Here is a 19,421-nt window from a genome sequence, read left to right on the forward strand (position 1 = left end):
TTTCTTTTTTCTTTTTTTTTCTTTTTTCTCCTTCCTTCTCTCCCCCTGTTGCCGTAGAGAGGATCTGCTGCGCACACAAGGGTCTGCACTGAGTCAGACCAGGGAAATGCATCAATGTGGGTGCAGGGGAATGATCAGCTCTTTGTAAACTCTTCTAAAAAAAAAAAAAAAAACTTTTTATGCGTAAAACGTGGCATCTTTCACCTCTTTGTTTTCAGTCATCTTGTGGGCCAATTTTTAGTATGTGCGTTCAGCTGGACAACATGCATTTAAAGGCACACGTAAATGATTCAACCCCAGTGCTAATTAAGTGTACAGGCAAAATGATTAGGATGGTTTTTGAAACCTGAATTTATATCATCAAAACCTTTGTATACCTTGATGCTCCCATGCTCAGTAGATTGTGCATGGAGCAATATGCATAAAATTGGATATCAGCTATTGGAAGGAGCATCTTTAAGGATCTCTTAGAAATATACAGTTGTTCCTTGAAGAAGTTTGGACACATTGGGAGATGATGATACTGATCTGGGTCTTTAACTGGTTCAAAAACAATTTAAATCCAACCTAAAGTGCACTTTCAAAAGAGAACGCAGCTCCAGCTTAAATGAATTGCTTCAACTGGCAATAAGTAATTGAATTAAGTTTACCCCAACTTAATTTATTTGCAATGGTTTAACTTGACAGCTCAATAACTTAAGTTGCCTAACTTAATTCTATCGCTTGTTACCAATTGAAGCAAGTGGTTTAAGTTGAAGCTGCATTCTCTTTTCACCGTGTGTACAGAAAAATACAACAGAATCCGCACTGTCGATATTTAGTACACAAAGACGAAGCCAAAATGTGCAACCTGCTTTGTGCTTCTAACCGATTTAAGAGGAAAACTAGCTGCTAGTTGCTGCTAATTAAAGCATATGGTTAACATGATCGCCATCAGTAACCTCTACAAGAGCAGAAGTCAGCGCTGTGTCACTGGAGACGCTGGTCTAGACTGGTCCTGAGAACACATACGGGAAGTCTTGGTCTTGTCTCAGATGTGCTGGACTCAGACCACAGCTGACATCTTCTTATTATTTCAGCTTGGTTTGTAACGTCTGGCTGCAAACGACTGGAACCGATTCAGCGTTTGAACATTTCAAAGCCAGTCAGTCACTTGTGCTCCTAGATGCCTACATACCAGCTTGTCTTCACCTAATTGTTGGTGCAGTGTGCCTAACGGAAAAAGTTGGTCTGCAGCGCCGTTTTAGCTTGGCTTGCTAATGAGCTGCTGCTGCAGGCGGTCTCTTTAGACGTTTGCAGCAACGAGTACATTATCGCGATCAGGCCTGCCCAATATCAGCAAAACATTTGAAATGCAATGAAGTGGGTGAATTTCACGATAACATGACTTTGATAAATACACATGGGATTAAACAGTGTAAATGTCATTCTGCTTTGAGCTCATAGCAGCCCTGGACCCCACATGATGAGTAGTAAATCTGTGTTGGATGAAACAAATGCCGTTAAAATATTTGACTGGCATGAATACCCTGAATGCATGGTTCTTGAATAATTACCTAACATTTATTGCAGTCCTAGAAGTGTGTCAAAAATGCATATTGTGTACAGTGATATAACAATAACGATACCTGGTGTCTCGTTGGTCTTGTCTTGGTCTTGATCTAACCTCCCGTCGAGGCTGGGCATTGTTTTGGTCTGGGTTAGGTGGTCTCTTGTCCTCAACAATAGCAGGAGTTTTTGGGAACACAGACGTGTGTTAACACAATGCCAAGACAGCCACAGCGATAGCCTTAGAACAGCAACTGCTGGAATCATAGAGGACTAGAAACACATATTCAAACAATTTGCAGCTAAATAGTTTCAAGTGGTTTAGATCATTCTGAAGTGGAATCCATTTAGGACATTTGTCTGTCTACCTGGGAGTCAACATCCCAACAAGGTGATGGGTGTGTTTGTCTTAACTTTAACAATGCATACAATAGATATTTTAACATGTCACTACACCATTTTAGCTTTCAGATCCTAAGCTATACCACCAAATTTCTTGTCTAAATTAGTGAAATCAGGGAGTCTTCATGTATCTATCCTTCCCGCAGCGTGACGCAGCAAAGGGCACACAGTTCACTGCTTGATGTAAGACCAGGAAGCTGAAATAACTGTGTTTTGCTTACTTTTGGCTGATATTTTATTGCAGTTGTAGGTCACTCATCACTAAGAGGCGTGTAAGCAGTCTTTTTTATTTACAGCTACTTACATTGAAAAGGGGTACCCAAAATAATATTAGCTGTGGTTTGTGGTTTCAAGGATCTGGCATCAACAGTCCGTTCCATAAAGTGGCCAGTTTAGCCGTACACTGCAGGAAACAAAGAGGTGGGTAAATCCGGCTTCAGAAAGTAAAAACATTGCCTATTTTCCTTTGTCCTGTTCACTTAACCAGGTGATTTTAGGCCCTGTCTATGCTGTGGAGCTGGAAAGCAAATAGTTGGAACTAATAATTGCACACGGTTTTTACTTACTGAACCCACAGCTCTGCAAACGACAATACAGAAGACGACATTTTGGGTCCACTGAGTTGTTGCAATCAATGTAATGGCTTTATGTAATTCACTTGTTTGCAGTCCAAGTTTTCATACATTACAAAACCAGGAAAGAGTTTTGGTACACCCCAAAACTAACAAGCAAGCATCCACATTCATTCTCAAGTCAGGCTGCAAGTCAGCCTAGACGGATTGCAAGTGCAGATCCTCACCAGGAGGTGGTGTGAGTAGCTTTAACTGAGAAAACTAAAAGTCAAGGTAGCTGTTGATTTACATGCATGAAAATGCAAATGCATGTTAACTGAAAACATTACACATGTTCAAAAAGGGCAAAAGACAAAAAGAACTTGCAGCATATTTAACAACAGCTTTGTAGTTGTGCATCTTTTTAGTGCTCTCTCCATGTTCATGCTCTCTCACTGGTAATGTATGTTTTTCTCAGAAGTGTTTATTAAAGTTTGACATTTCAAAGCAAGTTGTCTGCAAACACACTTGGATTATTTGTGGCATCCCCCAAGACTGTCCCAGCCCGGACGGGGACCCCCCCACATAGAAAACCTCCATTGGCTGTGGTCTTAAAGGTTTAATTATCTGTGCTGTCATGTGAATCTGGAAGAAAATGCAAAAGGCTGTACTGTATGACAACAAACTGAAAAATACGTGCTCTGTTTAATCATTCAGCTTTAACACAAAATGTTGATAATTTTCATGCTGGGTTTAGAAAAATAAACAAAGTGTTGAAGCTGATTTATTTTTCAAGCCTTAGATTTGTTCCTGGCCAATATAATAAAGTCACTTTCTCTCACACAGAATGATGTATTTGTTAAATTAGGTCAGACAAATAATAAGCATATATAACATTCAAGAGCTAGGTTAAATGGAGCGTTTATTACGTGACATCTACATGGTTAAAAAAGTTTGATCAAATCTTTTTTTTTTTCTATTCTATGTTAAAAAGAGGGTGTAATTAGTCCCAGGGCAGGTAAAAGGCGACCGCAAGTCCATGTCAACAAAAAAACACAGAGCCGCAAAAGCCAGGGTAAATCTCAGTACTGCTTGCATCACGTTTAAAACAAATTTGCTTTCAGCTTGGACGGATATTTTCAGCCCGCCAAGTAGACAGATTTTCCAGCCCTGTGTCGGGCCCATCAGCCTGAACTCCGGCTCATTCAGGTTTGAACCGTCCACTCACCCGGGGCCGGCCCACAGCCTGCTTTTGGCAGCTGCTAAAATTGTCTCAGCTCTTTTGGCAATGCCAGCTGTGAGCACAATTCCTTTAGAGGAGGGACAACATGCAAATGCTTGCGAGTAAAACCGTCAAGGGTTCCTCCAAAGGTGAGGCGCTGAAGATTACGCTGATTCAAACTAAAGTTAAATCATTTCCAACAAGTTTGGCTTCTCTGTTTTTGGGCAATGACCAAAGCCAGGGTGAATTATATTTCTTGAAAATACGATTTAATACACCAAATACTGACAGCTTCTGGCAAATGCACTGCAAAAACAGAACTAGAAATAAGTAAAACGTTCTTAAAATTAGTCTATTTGTCTTTGATTTGAGCAGGCAAATAAGATGATTTGCCAATGGAATAAGATTTTTGCACCTAAAATAGGAACAATTCATCTCCATCATCTTATTTCAAGTGCAGGATGTCTAATTATCTTATTTTAGGGGTCAAAATACTCACTCCATTGGCAGATGATCTTATTTACCTGCCGATATCAAGGATAAATACACTAACTTTAAAAAGATTTTACTTATTTTTAGATCCGTTTTTGCAGTGTGGCCCGCAGCCTGAGAGAATGGGATAAAATGTGTTGGGTGTAAACTCATTGATCTTCACCCCATCCCGCCCTGGCGGTGACTGGGAGGGGTCAGCCTGCCAGAATGCCTGCAGATGATTGGACGGAGGTGTGTCTCCTTTGGGAAGCCCACCCTTAAAGAAGGTATATATTCATTTTACGTACGGGGAGGCCAGAAATAAGAGCGTTAGGGGTCGATAACTTCCCACCTGGCCTGATTCCACATCCTCCGACGGCGTCTGGTAAGTCGATGCATGCTCAAAGTGAGGAGGGGGGAAAGCATCAAAAAGGAGCCACACACCCATGTGGGCTTAAACAATACACAATGGTACACCTCTGTCCTCATGAAAACATCTCCCTCCTCGTCTTCTCCTCTGTGATCAGTGAGATGAAGACCCAGCAGCCTCTTCACGTGGCCACTCCGGTGAGGCACAGCCTGGCTCTCACCAAGGCGGCCGGCACCTCTGTCTACCTCAAGCTGGACTCGTCCCAGCCGACAGGTTCCTTTAAGATCAGAGGCATCGGCCACCTCTGCAAAACAGTAAGTGATGTCCTCCTGCTCTTTGGTGGCCGGCCCCAACGAACCAGTGCAAAAGGAACCTGCATGGACCGGTTTAGGCAGCGCAAACACAAGGCCTGTGGTGAGCTGGTGCTTGACTGAGTTGCTTTTTCTTTCAGTGGGCAGAGCGAGGATGTGAGAGATTCGTCTGCTGTTCAGGTGAGCACTCAACTAAAGCACTGCAAAAAGGGAACTAAAAATAAGTAAATGTTTCTTGAAATGACAGTATTTGTCCTTGATTTGAGCAGGTAAATAAGATTATCTGCCAATGAAAAGAGTAATTTTACCCCTAAAATAAGATAATTAGATATAATGCAGTTGAAATAAGATGATAGAGATGAGTTCTTTCTATTTCACTGCAAAAACGGAACTAAAAATAAGTAAAATCTTCTTAAAATTAGTGTATCTGGCCTTGATTTGAGCAGGTAAATAAGATGATATGCCAATAGAATAATAGATTTGTGCACTTAAAATAGGAACAATTCATCTCCATCATCCTATTTCAAGTGCATGATGTCTAATTATCTTAATTTAGGGGTCAAAATACTCATTCCATTGGCAAATGATCATATTTACCTGCTCAGATCAAGGACAAAAACACTATGTTTAAGAACATTTTGCTTATTTTTAGATCCGTTTTTGCAGTGTTTAAGTGCAGAAATCTTATTCCATTGGCAGATTATCTTATTTACCTAGCCAAATAAAGTACAAATACACTCATTTCAAGAAAAATTTAACTTATTTTTAGTTTAGTTTGTTTTTGCAGTGAGGACGGTCACTGTTGCTTCTGTTGTTGTCTGAGCGCCTGATGGATTGGTGGCGTCCTGCAGGAGGAAACGCTGGCATGGCAGCTGCCTACTCTGCACGCCAGCTGGGGATTCCTGCAACCATCGTGGTTCCGAGCGTCACCCCCAGGCAGACGGTGGAGAGGCTGAAGGACGAGGGGGCAGACGTCGTCGTCCATGGAAAGGTTCGTCACCTCCGCTGGGATCAGATCAACTACTGGCATGTTTTTAGACTAGCGCTGTGTAAGTATTGCATTTAAGCAAACCAGGTCCTATCAGAAGGAGATGAATGACCAAAACGGGATGAAACTAGTCGACGTTCACTGTAACAACAATAAAAACAAGATGTTTAAGGCTTTTGTCAATTTTCACTGATTCGAAATTTAAAACAAAGCTGCATCTTGTCTTTTTCAGGCTCTGAATGAAAGCATTGAATATGGACAGCAGCTCGTGGCAAACAACCCGGGCTGGATATACGTCTCTCCCTTTGACAACCCGCTCATATGGTGAGACAAAGTGTGCCATTACTGCAGCGCCTTGTGAAAGCACTCATACATCCAGAGCCTTTTCCTTTTTTTTCTTTTTTTTTTTTGTCATGCTACAACTCAAAATACACAAGTCTGATGCAAGATACCAAAACAAAGCAGTGCAAAAAGATGAAGTGGAAGAAAAAAAGATACACAGTTTTAATTTAAAAAAAAAAAACACTGAAAGAGGGTTGTGCATTTAAATTAAGCCCCGTTTAATCAGATTGTCCTAAACTGAATTTCAATCTCACTTAGTGCTGAAGGTGCTCTGGCCAAATGAGAGGACAACGTAACATTGCTCTGAACCCACCTTGCTCCAGGTGAAGCATGGTCTGAGCTATTTTTCAAAGAACATTCTGCTAATTATTGGCTTACACTGCGAAAAGGGAACTAAAAGTAAGCACATTTTTTTCTTGAAATTAGTAGTTGTCCTTGGTTTGAGAAGGTAAATAAGATGATTTGTCAATTGAATAATATTTTTACACTTGGAATAGGAATACATCCTTTCCATCATCTTATTTCAAGTGCACGTGCAGTATATCTAATTATCTTATTTTAAGGGTAAAACACTTATTCTGTTGGCAGATCATCTTATTTACCTGCTCAAATCAAGGACAAATCAAGAAAACTTTACTTACTTTTAGTGCCCTTTTTGCAGTGTAGCCATATTTTTAACTGCAAAAAGTCAGGTATTTATTTTCCTAAGACTTTAATACACTGTGTTAGTCGACCACATTAAACCCTTTGAATTTTCAGCCTCCGGTTTTGCAGTATGTGGGGGCGAAAAAAAGTCTCAAGGGGGTTTGAATGCTATTGCAGGACAAATGCAAATCAAAGTCCAACCCGTCTGGAAATGAGCAGCATGCTCACGACCGATAGTAATACCTGTCTTATCATTTCCCCTCATCCGTACGTTAACGGGAGCCGGGCCTTTCAGATATCACACGGCTGACACTACCAGCTTTTCAGACACCACATTGTAAACATCCCTGTGAAGGTCTCACACAAAGAGGGAAAAAAGCAGACTATTTGTCTTTAGAGCAGCTGATGGGGAGTTTGTATTTCAAAAGCAGCAAACAGAAAGACCCATCTGGCAGCAGTTTCCACAGATTGCCCACACTGAGTGTAACTCCGCGTCCTCCTCCTCTGTGAAGGGAAGGGCACACGTCTTTGGTGAAGGAGCTGGAGCAGGATCTGAAGGAGAAGCCTGGAGCCGTCGTGCTGTCGGTGGGAGGTGGAGGCTTGCTGAACGGAGTGGTGGAAGGACTTCGCCGCGCCGGCTGGGCGGACGTGCCCATCGTAGCCATGGAAACCGTGGGAGCGCACAGCCTGAACGCAGCCGTGGAGGCAGGAGAGCTGGTCACTTTACCTGCCATCACGAGGTACTGCTCAGGTTTACCGGTCACGTTATCTCCTGGTTTCAATGCCTTTTGGGGTTTTTTTTTTTCCTCTCCTCCTGACCCAACTGATATGCTTGGCACCACAGCGTTGCAACCACACTGGGCCTGGTGAGGGTGTCTGCTCAGACGATGAAGCTAGTGGACGAACACACAGTTTTCTCACAAGTGGTCACTGACCAGGAGGCTGTGAGAGCTGTCGAACTTTTTCTGGGTGAGTGAAAGTTATCTGTCACTAAATCAGACTCAACGTTTACTGTCTAAGATCAATTGGGATTGACAACAAATATTTTTAGCTGCTAAATTCCAGAATAAAGAGGGAGACGATTTTTATTGGTTTCTTCAAAGTCAGAAGCTTACATACAGCAAGATTACCAAGCCATGGTTCGTAGCCTCCTGTTACAGTGATTGAGTTAAATGATTGCGCTGCTGTGGATGTATTTTTAAGGTCTTAAAAACACTTCTTGCATTTGTGATGTCGGAGGAGAACCAAATGAAACCGGGAAGAAAACTGTAGGCGTCCCCTAAGCCTGGTTCATCTTTAGGGAGGATTGTTCAGGTACCTGCAGGAGAAATGTTCATCGGTACAAGCAATTATATAGAAGTACAAACATCATAATGTTCAGAAAGGCGGTGGCTGGTTAGAAAGTGCCATCATCATGTACTGACACGGGCTGAAAGGCCGCTCAGAGAGGAAGAAGCCATTACCCAAAAGCAACATAAAAAAGCCATATTAAAGTTTGCCAACGCACTCAGGTACAAAGAACTTTATTTTTGGTGACAGGTCTAATGGATCTAAAGATAAAACTGTTTGGCCATTCTGACCGGTGGTGTATCTGGAGGGGAAAACAATAGGTAAACGTGACGAACCAACATGGTCCAGTGGGTCTTCCAAATGGACAATGGGTGTAAAACCTGACTCTGCTCCATCAGTTCTGTCTGGAGAAATGGCCCAAAATTACAGTAAGCCACTGGAAGAAACCTTTGAAAGGACACCCAATATCGCTTGACCCAAGTCTTCGCGTTTAAAAGGCAATCACACCAAACGATAATAAGGAGATGCTTGCACACTTCTAAATTCAAAGAATTTTCTCTCTCCCAAAATCTGACATGCAGCTAATAAAAATAATTTTAATAATCCTGATTGAGCTAAAACAGGAAAGGTTTTGTCTGATTTAAAGTTGGACAGTGACATTTCTTTTTGTAGCGTAAGCGAGTATCTGTTTTTAAGTGGATAACTCAGCCGTGGAACTGATCTGCCCAGTTTTCCTCTCCTTGCAGACGATGAAAAGATCCTGGTGGAGCCGGCCTGCGGTGCGGCCCTGGCAGCCGTGTACAGTGACGTTATCAAAAGGCTGCAGGCCGAGGGCAAGCTGGCCCGGCCCCTGGGCCCCGTGGTGGTGGTTGTGTGCGGCGGCAACAACATCAGCATGGAGCAGCTCCAGAGGCTGAAGAAACAGCTCGGCATGATCTAGTGCCGCCGACTACCTCGGGTCTTCCCGACCTTTTTGTTTCTGCCTCTCTGCCCATCAGCCGTCCATAAACAACGTTATTCACGCGCTCCTTGGTTCGAATCATTCCTGGCTGAAAAACTCTTGTGAGCGCTGACACCAACTAAAATGTTGCGGTGGGATGGTGCAAATATTTTTTTTTATTTAAAGATTCAAATGTGTTTTTTTTTTTTTTTTTGTTTAAAGATCTAAAATTCCGTTTTTTTAAAAAGGTATGGACGTATGATGCGGAAAACTGACACACTGCCTTGGCATTTAGTTTTAAACATCTTTGTTTGCTTGTAAAAACGTCTGTGTAATGTTGTTTAGCTTTTTTATTTGTACTCAAAAGATTAATAAACGTTTCTTTGTTTTTCTTATCTCTCGGTCGTCTTGTTCCTGAATATTAAACTTTAAAATGCTGCTCAGTCTACTTCCTCATACCATAAGCTTCAACTATCACACACACACTTCTCTGTCTGACGTGTGTGGCCTATTTATTTATGTAGCCTAGCAGTGCAAGGCTGCAGAGGCACAGCTTAATTTGGAAACAGAAAAAATTAAATAAATAAATAAAACATACTCCTTTTGATGAGCTGTATTTGTCTAACAATTGTGTTTATCGATTTAAAGTTAAAGCATGTTGAGATTCAATGTATTTAACTTAACAATTTCAAACTAAATTGAAGACCTTTAACTCTTTTGCACATTTGCACTTTTTTAAACCCCTTTCTGCTGAAGAGTGAATTAGGTCAACCATCTAAACTAAATTAAACAGGTTTGAGGTTTCACATCATCACTGCCAGAAACTGATACAACAAAAGCCTCAGTGCAGTTCTTGTCAAGCAAAGGGAAGAAAACCAGCTTTTTAAAAAGCTATTTTCCAAGAAAGCAGGTGCAAAACTGGTGGACATACATCCCACGATACCTGAAGCTAAAAGCGCAGCGGACGGTGGGTCTGCAGTGTAGCGGCTCGCAGGGTCTGAATACAAATGCCCGCATTACTTCAGCTTTCTATTTGGTCTTTTTTCTTCCATTTCCCATCTACGACCTACTTTGTGCTGACCCGTTGCCTAAAATCCCAATAAGATACACTGAACTTTGTGTTTGTAACGTGACAAAAAGGTAAAACTAGAACATTTGGGCTGATAAAGACATAAACAACATGAATGAGGATCCAGTTGGATCTGGCCTGGCCCGGGACTCGCTGCTCCGTGAAGGTGTGCGCTTTACAGCGGGGAGTGACGCAACCGGACCGCGTCACCAGTCCACATGTTGGAAGCATGTTGTAAAGGGCATCGAATCATGCGTGGCGGTGATAAGCTGTCGTGATTAACAATCATTGTCTAACGTGCATGGGGGCGTACAACGGCGGGCAAACGCTGGATGCACTGTTTGTACATGAAGACGTTTCTTTATTTTATGACACAGAAATCTCAAATGCCATTCAAATCTTTACATCTGTATAATCCATTTTAGATATGTTACGTTTCTCATGTGCAGAGGTAAGACAGTAAAAGTTAAGTTAATGCAACCATAAATAATTGTAATAAATATCAAGTAAATGTACAGCACACATTTCATCGCAACAATTCTTTGTACGGATATGTCCTTTTTGTAACCTATTGTTACCCCTCCAGGAGAGGAGAAGTCAGAGAGAGAGAGAGAGAGAAAGAGAGAGAGCAGCGGCACGTCATCCTTTAGAAAGAGCCGAACCAAAAAGTCAAAATCCTGCAGGAAAAAAACAATGAAAAAAAAAAAAAAGCAGTTTCACTGCGCCAGCAGTCAATCCTGTGGTTTTTCTCAAAGTAAAATGGCGATATTACTCACACAAGAGAACGCGTTTCACCATGTGCAGAAGAAATTCAAACCATCTGAGAACAAGACAATGGTGATAAAGATTACTGGTTCCCCCAATATTCATTTTAAAAAGTAGCAACACAACAAACTGGAAATCCACCAGACATTGTCTAGTTCGCCCGTTTTAGATTCTTTTCTTGGAAGAGTAGTGCAAACTCAAAATAAAAATCAGACACTCAAAATAAAAATTAAAAATAAAAATGAGACGGTGAAGAGAAGAAGCAAGTAAAAACTGCCAGCAAACATTACCTCAGTCTATTTACATTTTTCTAGATTATTATTAATGTTTTTTTTTTTTTTTTTACACCGCAGAACATTTGGTTATGGGTAAAATAAAAAGAAACTGCCCATCTTCAGTCATGAAAAATAAATAAGTAAAAGGCAAAACTGGAGTTTATTTACTACCAACTCATCCAGTGTATGAATTCAATATGACTTAGAGATTAATATGAGTTTTTTACATGGCTGAAAAACCCTCTCCAGACTCTTTATGCCTATGTAGCTGAGTACATCTCATTAAATTAGTTTGTCATTTAGCAGGTCGTATCATTCAAACAGGCAGTAATACTACATAAAGCCCTGTATAGCACTTGTTCTCAACTGCTCCTACAGTAGATGACAAGCTGACAATTCAGCAGATTCCTTCTGATCACAATCAAACCTTTGAAAAGCAATTTTGTTCTCATCATGCAACAGAGGGTCAAATTACAAAGGCCAGGGTCGGAGCATCGAGCATGAAGACCGGAGACTTCACGCTAGCCTCCAGGGCTTTGCAAACTCCAGCAGAACCCACTTCCTGAACCCTCAGCTACAGGATACCCAGCTGTAAAGTGCCGTTCTAAAGGTAGCTAGTAGATCTTTGTTAAAGTTACAGAGCTGGCTCAAAAAAAGGGGGAAAGGAACAGAAGAATAAAAATCTCTTTCACAGCTGTTTCACTTCAATGCCCTTCTCAATCTCAGTGCAACAAAAAAATCTGAATCATTTGCAGCCATCACTGCTGATTTAAAACCATCCTCCCTGAATGAAACAAAACGCAGAATTTAGGCAAGTGGCAACGCAGGAGGAAAATGTTGATTTCCCTTCAGGATAAAAGTGTTTTAACTTTGCTGCTCGTTGGTGAAGCAGAGAGCATCGGCCTGCGGTCTGTCTCAGAGGAAGATCCTGGGGGGGCGGCAGAAGGTTGGCGGTGAGATGCCGGGGTCCTGCTGCTCGGGAGCGTGGGCTCCTCAGCCGCTCAGAGGATCTTCGCGGTAGTGGATGGCGTAGCGCAGCTTCTCCAGCATCACGTCCAAAGAAGTGTACTGTGGCAGTTTCACCATGAACATGCATGTTTCTACTCGAATGTAGCGTGAGTCAGGCTGACCTGGAGAGGAAACACAAATGTCTTTTATTATATAGATGTATGTAAACCAAACTAAGACGTCCCTCCTGTTAATTCCATAGAGCCGCAGAGGCGGCTTTGTGCGACATGTTTTACTTCACGCAGCCTCAGAAAATTATTCAGAACCCTTCAACCTTTTCAGATTCTGCCACTTTTCAACCACAAAGATTATAGTAATTTATTGGGATTTTCTTTATTTTACCAACACAAAGTTGTGCATATTGAAAATAAGGCCATTGGAGGTCCTGCAAAAGCTCATGAAGTGGAAGCAAATCCTTTCACAAAAATGTAGAAAAAGGTGCTCTGCTCAGATGAGACCAAAAGGATGTAACCGCATCAGTGATGGAAAAGTAGGATAGCTGGAACGGGCCAAACGCGGTTCTGCAAAGTACTGACTTAGAGAAGGGGCCGATGACATCTGCAAGCAACATTATTAGGTACAACTTTAGGTTAGTGTCACAGAAAACACAAACGTTTAAGCTTTTAAAGTGACAAAATGTGGAAAGATGGAGGGGTATGGAAGGTTCTGTAACCAGACCGTTCCAGTGGTAATCATAAACAATCAAACATGACTTGATAAACTCAACCTTCACCACCTTTCAGTGAAAGAAAACGAGTGGCAGGAAAAAAAAAAGAGCATTTGGTTTTCTAGCATGGAGCTGTTTAGTGTTCCTAAAACCACTTAAAGACAGTGGAGCTTTAGAAAGCCTACGTTCAAAGTCTATCTGAAGTGAGCAGACGAAAAGCTTTATAATCACTATCAGCGATTTCTGCGCCAACAGCACTGATACTGAACAAGCGGCGCACAGATAGGAGCGCTTGAGTCCGTCCAGCGCCCCCCCGCTGGGAGCATGGCGGCCATTACCTGCAGCGCCATCAGGAGGGGCGATTTTCATGGGGTACGGGGGGACGTGGGCCGTGTCGGGACCGCCGTCTTTGCACGGGCAGGTGAACGGGATGCGCTCCTGGTTGCAGGCAAACTTGATGAACTTGCAGAGCTCTTCCTGAGTGAACATCTCCAGGGCGGTCCAGAAGAACTCGATGTGCTGGTCGGTCTCCATCAGACCTACTTGGTACATGGTGTGAGCCTACACAGGAAAGGGGGGGGCATGGTTTAGAGAGATTAAAACTGAGAAACGGGATTAAAACCATGATTTTAGGCGGAAAAGTAACCATTAGACAACCAGAGTGAAAAGGTAGGAGATGCTCACTCATACCTTGTGATGCAGCTAAAAAGACATTTTACTTATATACACATAAATACGCCACCTTGAGGAACTCCAGGTTAATGTAAGGCAAGCCACATGTGCGCAGTTCAATCTCCAGAGGGCTGAGCATGGTAAGCAGCTGCAGAGGAATGATAGATCCAAGTCCAGCGCGCACCGCCGTCATGCACTCCACGTTCTCCAGCTCCCTGAGACGGAGGCTCCTCACCGCCCGCGCATACACGTCCTTGTTCTCCCAGCTTAACGGCCCCAAGAGGAAGGAAAACCAGTCAAAATGTGCTGGAGGCTGCGCTTTTTTAAGCTAGGTGGTATATTTAGGAGCTGCTCTGTACCTGACGATGAGGCTGCTTCCTCCCGGACAAAGCTCCACCTCTTCGCCCGTCATCGTGAAGTAAGTAAAAGTGCAGCAGGGCCGGCTGGGGGAGTCTGGGCTTTCTCCTGAATGGTGCTGGGAGGAGATCTCAGCGCACAGGGCCTCCAGCTCGCTCTCATCAGTTACCTGAAGAGGTGAGGAGAACATTCAAAAGCACTGTAAGAACATAAAGGTATCTGTGGGGTGGGTTCACTGGGACAATGTTACCAAAAAATTAAACCGTTTCGTCGTTGAACTCTACCCAAGATGCACATTTTCCACAGAATTAGATTTGCTGCTGGAAGTACACCAGAAATAGCACAATAATAGAATCGCTCCGCTAAATTTAAAATGACATCCACAAAGCACACATTTTGAAACGGACGTGCAGTGCCTGAGAAAGTGCTACTAAGACCCCTCACATTTTCAAATTTCTTGACGTAGTTGTAGGTGAGCACATCGGCCTCCTGCAGGTCCTGCTCCGGGTCGAGAGGCTCGCCGACGAGGCCTTTCCAGAAAGATCCCAGCAGGTCCAAAGGAAGGGGAACATCAGCACGGATGGCTATGCCTAGCAGCTGACCAAAGAAGTGCAACAGCTGTTCTTCTGCATAGCTGATAGGACAGGGAGTCACGATGTACTTTCCCTGGAAATAAAAACAAAGAAAGGCTGACAGGATGCCTTCATTCACTTTAACCTTTTCACATTTTGCAGCATCACAGCCACAAACATCAATCTACTGCAGGGGTCACCGACATGGTGCCCACCAGCATCAGGTCGCCCCCAAGGACCACATGTGGTGCCCTCAAGCCTGTTCTAAAAAAATGGCACAACCCTCCAGTGAGCTGCATTTAAATACAATAAATACTGAATAACAACTGAATAAAACTGAATAAAATTAATATTTTATTCAGTTGCTCTTCCTTTTTATTCATACTTGTATTTAACAGATTTAAAAATGACAAAAGCATGAAAATTTATTTATATTAAGTTAAGGTGAGCTTGGACTCTTCTAGTTCAAAGGTCAGTACTGGTAGCCCTTCGTGTGACACAGTACCAATAAAGTAGCTCTTAGTATCAAAAAGGTTGGTGACCCCTGATCTACAGTATTGGAGAGCATAATTTGGTTTATTTCTGTTTATTTGCATAGAGGTAATTTGCATGTCATCTCAAGGCACTTTATAAAGTCAGGTCCATCAAATGATGCAGACAGACTGGTTAAAAGGTTTTCTATTCAACTGTGAAATGTAAGGAAAAAGAAACAGTTCCTGCAAGCCAGGCCAATAACGACCCTAACGACTCCTTGTTACAGAGGAGTGGACCAGTTTTGGTTCAATCTGCTGGCTTAATGGCTTTAACGACTGCCCATTACTAAGGGGTGGACCTGTTTCGCTTGTATTTGCATGTTAAGCCATTACAAGGCCTTTGTTTGGCAGTAGTATAAAGCTTGGTACTCATCATTACTCCAGACTTTTTGAATTGAGAAAGCTTCCTGGAGAGGAAGCGAAACGTCTTCAACTACGGAAAACAAGTCCAGTTGCTTTGTTTTTTTACTTTCTTTGGAATGACCATGATCTGGATGACTGAGAATCTTCACCAGCAAGTTTTCAGAATAAGTAAAAAAAAAAAATCCAACAAAAAACTGAAAAGATATTTTTATTCTGCCTCCGGAGTCGATACTTTGTAGAACTTCGTTTCAAAGCACATAAAGCTTCAAGTGTTCTCAACCAGCTTTGAACATCTACAGTGCCTCACAAAAGTATTCACACCCCATGGCTTTTTTTAACCTATTGCTGTTACATTGCAACCTGTCATTTAAATGTTTTTGAATCTTATTTTATGTGATGGATCTGCACACAGTAGTCTAAGTTGGTGAAGTGAAACGAACAGTTACGCACACTGAAGGCTTCTGCTATTTTGTCTCATTTGTTGTTTTTTTACTTCACACTATAGAAATACATCTTCAAATTTCTAAGCATCTTCTGTAGTTATAATGGTGCAAACTCTAAAACAATCCATTTTAATTCCAGATTGTGAGACAACAAAATACCAACGGAGGTTAATACTTTAGCAAGGCACCTTTTGTTGTTCTTTTCATTTCCTGCAAAGCACTTTGGATTGCCCTGTGTATGAATGGTGCAACTTCCCTTACTAATTTATATCCATTAATATAATGCAGTGGGCTCCACATTTTTCAGCTTTTGACCCCCAAAGTAACAATGAAAGTAACTTGTAATTGTGTAGACAAGTACTAACACGTCGGCAATTAAGACGTAAGAAAATTGTCAGAAACAGGCATTTTAATGGTTTTATCTATTAGTAAGGGGAATAAAAAGGTATTGCTTTTACTACCACACGCTTTGTTGTGAAGATGAAAGCCACGCTGAATGAAATGTTACCTTGTTACGGTTGGCTGCAGCACTGGGACAAGGAAGCAGCAGGGAAAGTGCCGAGCTCTGTAACTCCTTACACACCTGCCACAGAAAGTGTCTGAAAGAGCCGCCTGGAAAGACACATTTATCACGACTGCAGTTAGGCATTTAAGAGAATAACCGTGATGAATACATAACGTGAGAGCAGGAGCAGGGTGTTAAAAAAGAGAGCGACGGAGAAACACCGACTTGTGCCATGAACTTCTTCTCCGGTGAAGCGGATGTTGAAGGCGTACGTCGGGTCTCCTCCGCTGGCCAGTTTCACGCAGAGCTGGGACGACGGCACGCAGGAGAGCTGCCGCGCCGCCTGGCAGAAGTACGTGTTTTCTGATGATCGGATTTCACCTGAAGGGCAAAAAGTGATAGCCTCGTGAGACCATCCTGATCTCGCGAGCTTTCAAGGTTTCACTCGCAGATCAGTCTGGCTACTCTCCGTTAAAGAAAATTTGGAGCCGTTCACCAAACGAACGTCCAATCAGCGTTGGCTTTGAGGCGGGTTGAGCTGTGACGCAACGAGAAGCGCGTCAGTTCAGTCTAAAGAACATGGCGACTTCAGCCGATGAAACTAGCGTTAGCGCGGCTATCGAGCAAGTTTTATCGGAATTACAGAGTATTTTTTTTGCTGAGCTAACGAGCCTTTACCTGCAGCAGCAAGAGTAGCTTGGCTTGTGGTTGTGTTTTCGTCGTCGCTCTGTTACGAGCGACGACGAATCTGATTGGTTCATTTGGCCCGTCTATCACCAGCATAGGCCAATCAGCTAACCAGTATTTTCGCCCCTTCCCAAAATTACTTCAACGGAAGGTTTCCAGATGGATATGCGGAGCAAATCTATCTGGCGGAGTCAGGTAAAAAAAGTGATGCAATGTCCAGAAATGTTGACACAATGTCTTGCTAAGTGGAAGGGGGAAAAAAAAAAAAGAGGCGGGTCTACCTCCAACGATCTCCAGAGGGTCCAGCGTAATCTCTGGAGCGGCGTGGTCGGCTGTACGCTGCACCGTAGCGTTCAACACTCGGTTCATTACGGTGACCTTGGTGTCGTAGAAGATCAGACCTGTCAGAAGCAGGTGCAGCGATGGAGGTTTGTTAATAAAACAAAATTATACATAAATGTACAAAAGGTCACACTTTCTTTGTTCTGAAAAAATAATAAAAAAAATATTTTCTAAAATTAAATATCCGCAACTTGAAACTATTAGCATAATTGACACGAATAAGGCATTGCTCAAAACTTTCTTCTGCATTTTGTGGACGTAATTTTATAAAAAAAAATAAAACGGCCATCATTGTTCAAAAAACACAGGCACAAGAGATTTCTTCTCCCTAGTTAACACCGTACAGTGCAAAACAAAAGTGTTTATTTGCATGTAGTCCAGCTGGCTTAAACTCCTTAGACTACAGCGTCTCATGTAAATGTTTGGATACCTGCTAGATTTGTTCTGAGGTCCCGCTCACCTTTTGCCTCGCACATAAGCACTGCAATACTGTTCTGATATGTGTGCGTCTGCCTCAGCTCCACCAGTGGCAGAAAGAAACTCTCCAGGGTGTTGTTGAGGGACTGCAGCAAAGCGAAGCGCAGGCGCAGGCTCTCCACAGGCACATCTGCGTACATTAAATTATAGACAGAGTTAAAGCTGAGGGACATAGAAAAAGTGGGTAAATATGAGGAACGGTGGAGAGATCAGTTCTAGAGATGATTCAACCAGACTGATCATTTTCACTGGATGCCCTCCGATCGGGGCTTGGCAGCTCAAATTTTGCTTGTTCATTAAATGCATCAATCCTAAGAATGCCTACCTTTTTTTTTTAAATCTAAAAACACATCAACCAAAACCACTTGGACTTTGATGCACTTTTAAATCACATAACATTCAGATAAAAGGTTAGAGACATGATTTAAAGCATAATAAAAGGGTTTAATCTTTTAATCGTATTTTTCTGTAGGATTTAAAACTCCTACCTCTATCATAGAACCTGCAGTACTTTTTGCTTTAAAATTATTACAAGTAAAAAAACAAACAAACAATTGGTCAAAATTAAAATTGTTGTTGTCGATTGTTTCACATCGACAACAAGAAGCAGGCAGCATGCTTACTGAGCAGACAGGCCACCCGAGGGTCCGCAGCATCGCTGGGGTCCAGGTAGACTTCGTGGGGGTGCAGTCTGGCTGGAGTGATGGCCAGGTGACGACACAGTCTGTTGATATACTGGACCAAAGCCACATCCATCTCCAAGTTCCACTTTCTACAGGCCTTCTGGGCATGGCGGGTGTCTATGCATGTGCACCTAAAAATGAAGACCAGTTCAGTAAAAGACACTTCCTGCTTTATACAAACTTGGGGTTAAGTGCCTTGCGCAGGAGTACACCAACATGTGGCAGGAGGACACTGGAACTGAACCCACAACCCCCTTCAAAGACCTCAGAGAGCACGCGGTCTTTTTTTCTTTTTTAAATACTTGCAGTTTTGGTAAAACGTTGAGTCTGATTCCACTGTTTGTGTGTTCTTATCTAAAAATAGGTTGCTAAGCACAATCAAATTCTGTACATACAAATGTTTTTTTTTTTTAAATACTCACCTGTACACTGTGACTTTCTCCTGCATTGTTTACATTTCAAATGCTTTACTTTTAAATTCAGGGCTGCACCTTATACTGTATTTTAAATCTACTGTAAATTACAAGCTGTATTCTTGCACAAATGCCTTTGCACAATGAATTCTGCACATACAAATGGTTTTTAAAAAATACTCACCTGTACACTGTGACTTCTCCTGCATTGTCTACATTTAAATTGTTTACTTTGAAATCACTGCTGCACATTGTACTGTATTTAAATTTTACTGCAATTTACAAGCTGTATGCAACGAATTTTCGTTCTGTACGCACTCTATGCATACAAAATGACAAATAAAGTTGTATAAGTCTAAGCAACAGCAAAAAAGCCCAGGGCTGCAGTTAAAATATATGTTTTGAATTTGTTGATAATTATCAATATCGATGAATATGATTTCTATTTTACCAATATGCTTTTTTCATATAGTCCAGCCTTAAGTGTAATGCTGATTTTGTGCTTCAGAT

The 19,421-nt window shown here is 42.1% G+C and overlaps 2 protein-coding genes across 2 annotated transcripts in view; one reads left to right on the plus strand and one right to left on the minus strand.

The window, feature by feature from the left end:
• Nucleotides 1–4,469: 4,469 nt before the first annotated feature.
• LOC118564981 (L-serine dehydratase/L-threonine deaminase-like) lies at nt 4,470–9,475 on the plus strand. Its single transcript, XM_036144491.1, has 8 exons — nt 4,470–4,579; nt 4,722–4,878; nt 5,016–5,055; nt 5,727–5,866; nt 6,096–6,187; nt 7,363–7,590; nt 7,695–7,819; nt 8,887–9,475. Exons 2-8 carry the CDS (start codon nt 4,726–4,728, stop codon nt 9,078–9,080), a joined length of 972 nt encoding a protein of 323 aa, XP_036000384.1. The 5' UTR covers nt 4,470–4,579; nt 4,722–4,725; the 3' UTR covers nt 9,081–9,475.
• Nucleotides 9,476–10,489: 1,014 nt separating this feature from the next.
• The window catches only part of LOC118564982 (probable E3 ubiquitin-protein ligase HECTD4), a 45,684-nt gene continuing 36,752 nt past the window's right edge, over nt 10,490–19,421 (minus strand). Inside the window, exons 67-76 of the mRNA XM_036144492.1 lie at nt 18,439–18,629; nt 17,799–17,945; nt 17,278–17,397; nt 16,535–16,690; nt 16,313–16,416; nt 14,338–14,559; nt 13,896–14,062; nt 13,607–13,802; nt 13,203–13,425; nt 10,490–12,319 (exon numbers count right to left, since the gene is read on the minus strand). Coding sequence (XP_036000385.1) covers nt 12,183–12,319; nt 13,203–13,425; nt 13,607–13,802; nt 13,896–14,062; nt 14,338–14,559; nt 16,313–16,416; nt 16,535–16,690; nt 17,278–17,397; nt 17,799–17,945; nt 18,439–18,629 — 1,663 coding nt within the window. The 3' untranslated portion in view covers nt 10,490–12,182. The remainder of the gene's footprint in view (nt 12,320–13,202; nt 13,426–13,606; nt 13,803–13,895; nt 14,063–14,337; nt 14,560–16,312; nt 16,417–16,534; nt 16,691–17,277; nt 17,398–17,798; nt 17,946–18,438; nt 18,630–19,421) is intronic.

Source organism: Fundulus heteroclitus, chromosome 12, assembly GCF_011125445.2.
Source record: "Fundulus heteroclitus isolate FHET01 chromosome 12, MU-UCD_Fhet_4.1, whole genome shotgun sequence".
NCBI lineage: Eukaryota > Metazoa > Chordata > Actinopteri > Cyprinodontiformes > Fundulidae > Fundulus > Fundulus heteroclitus.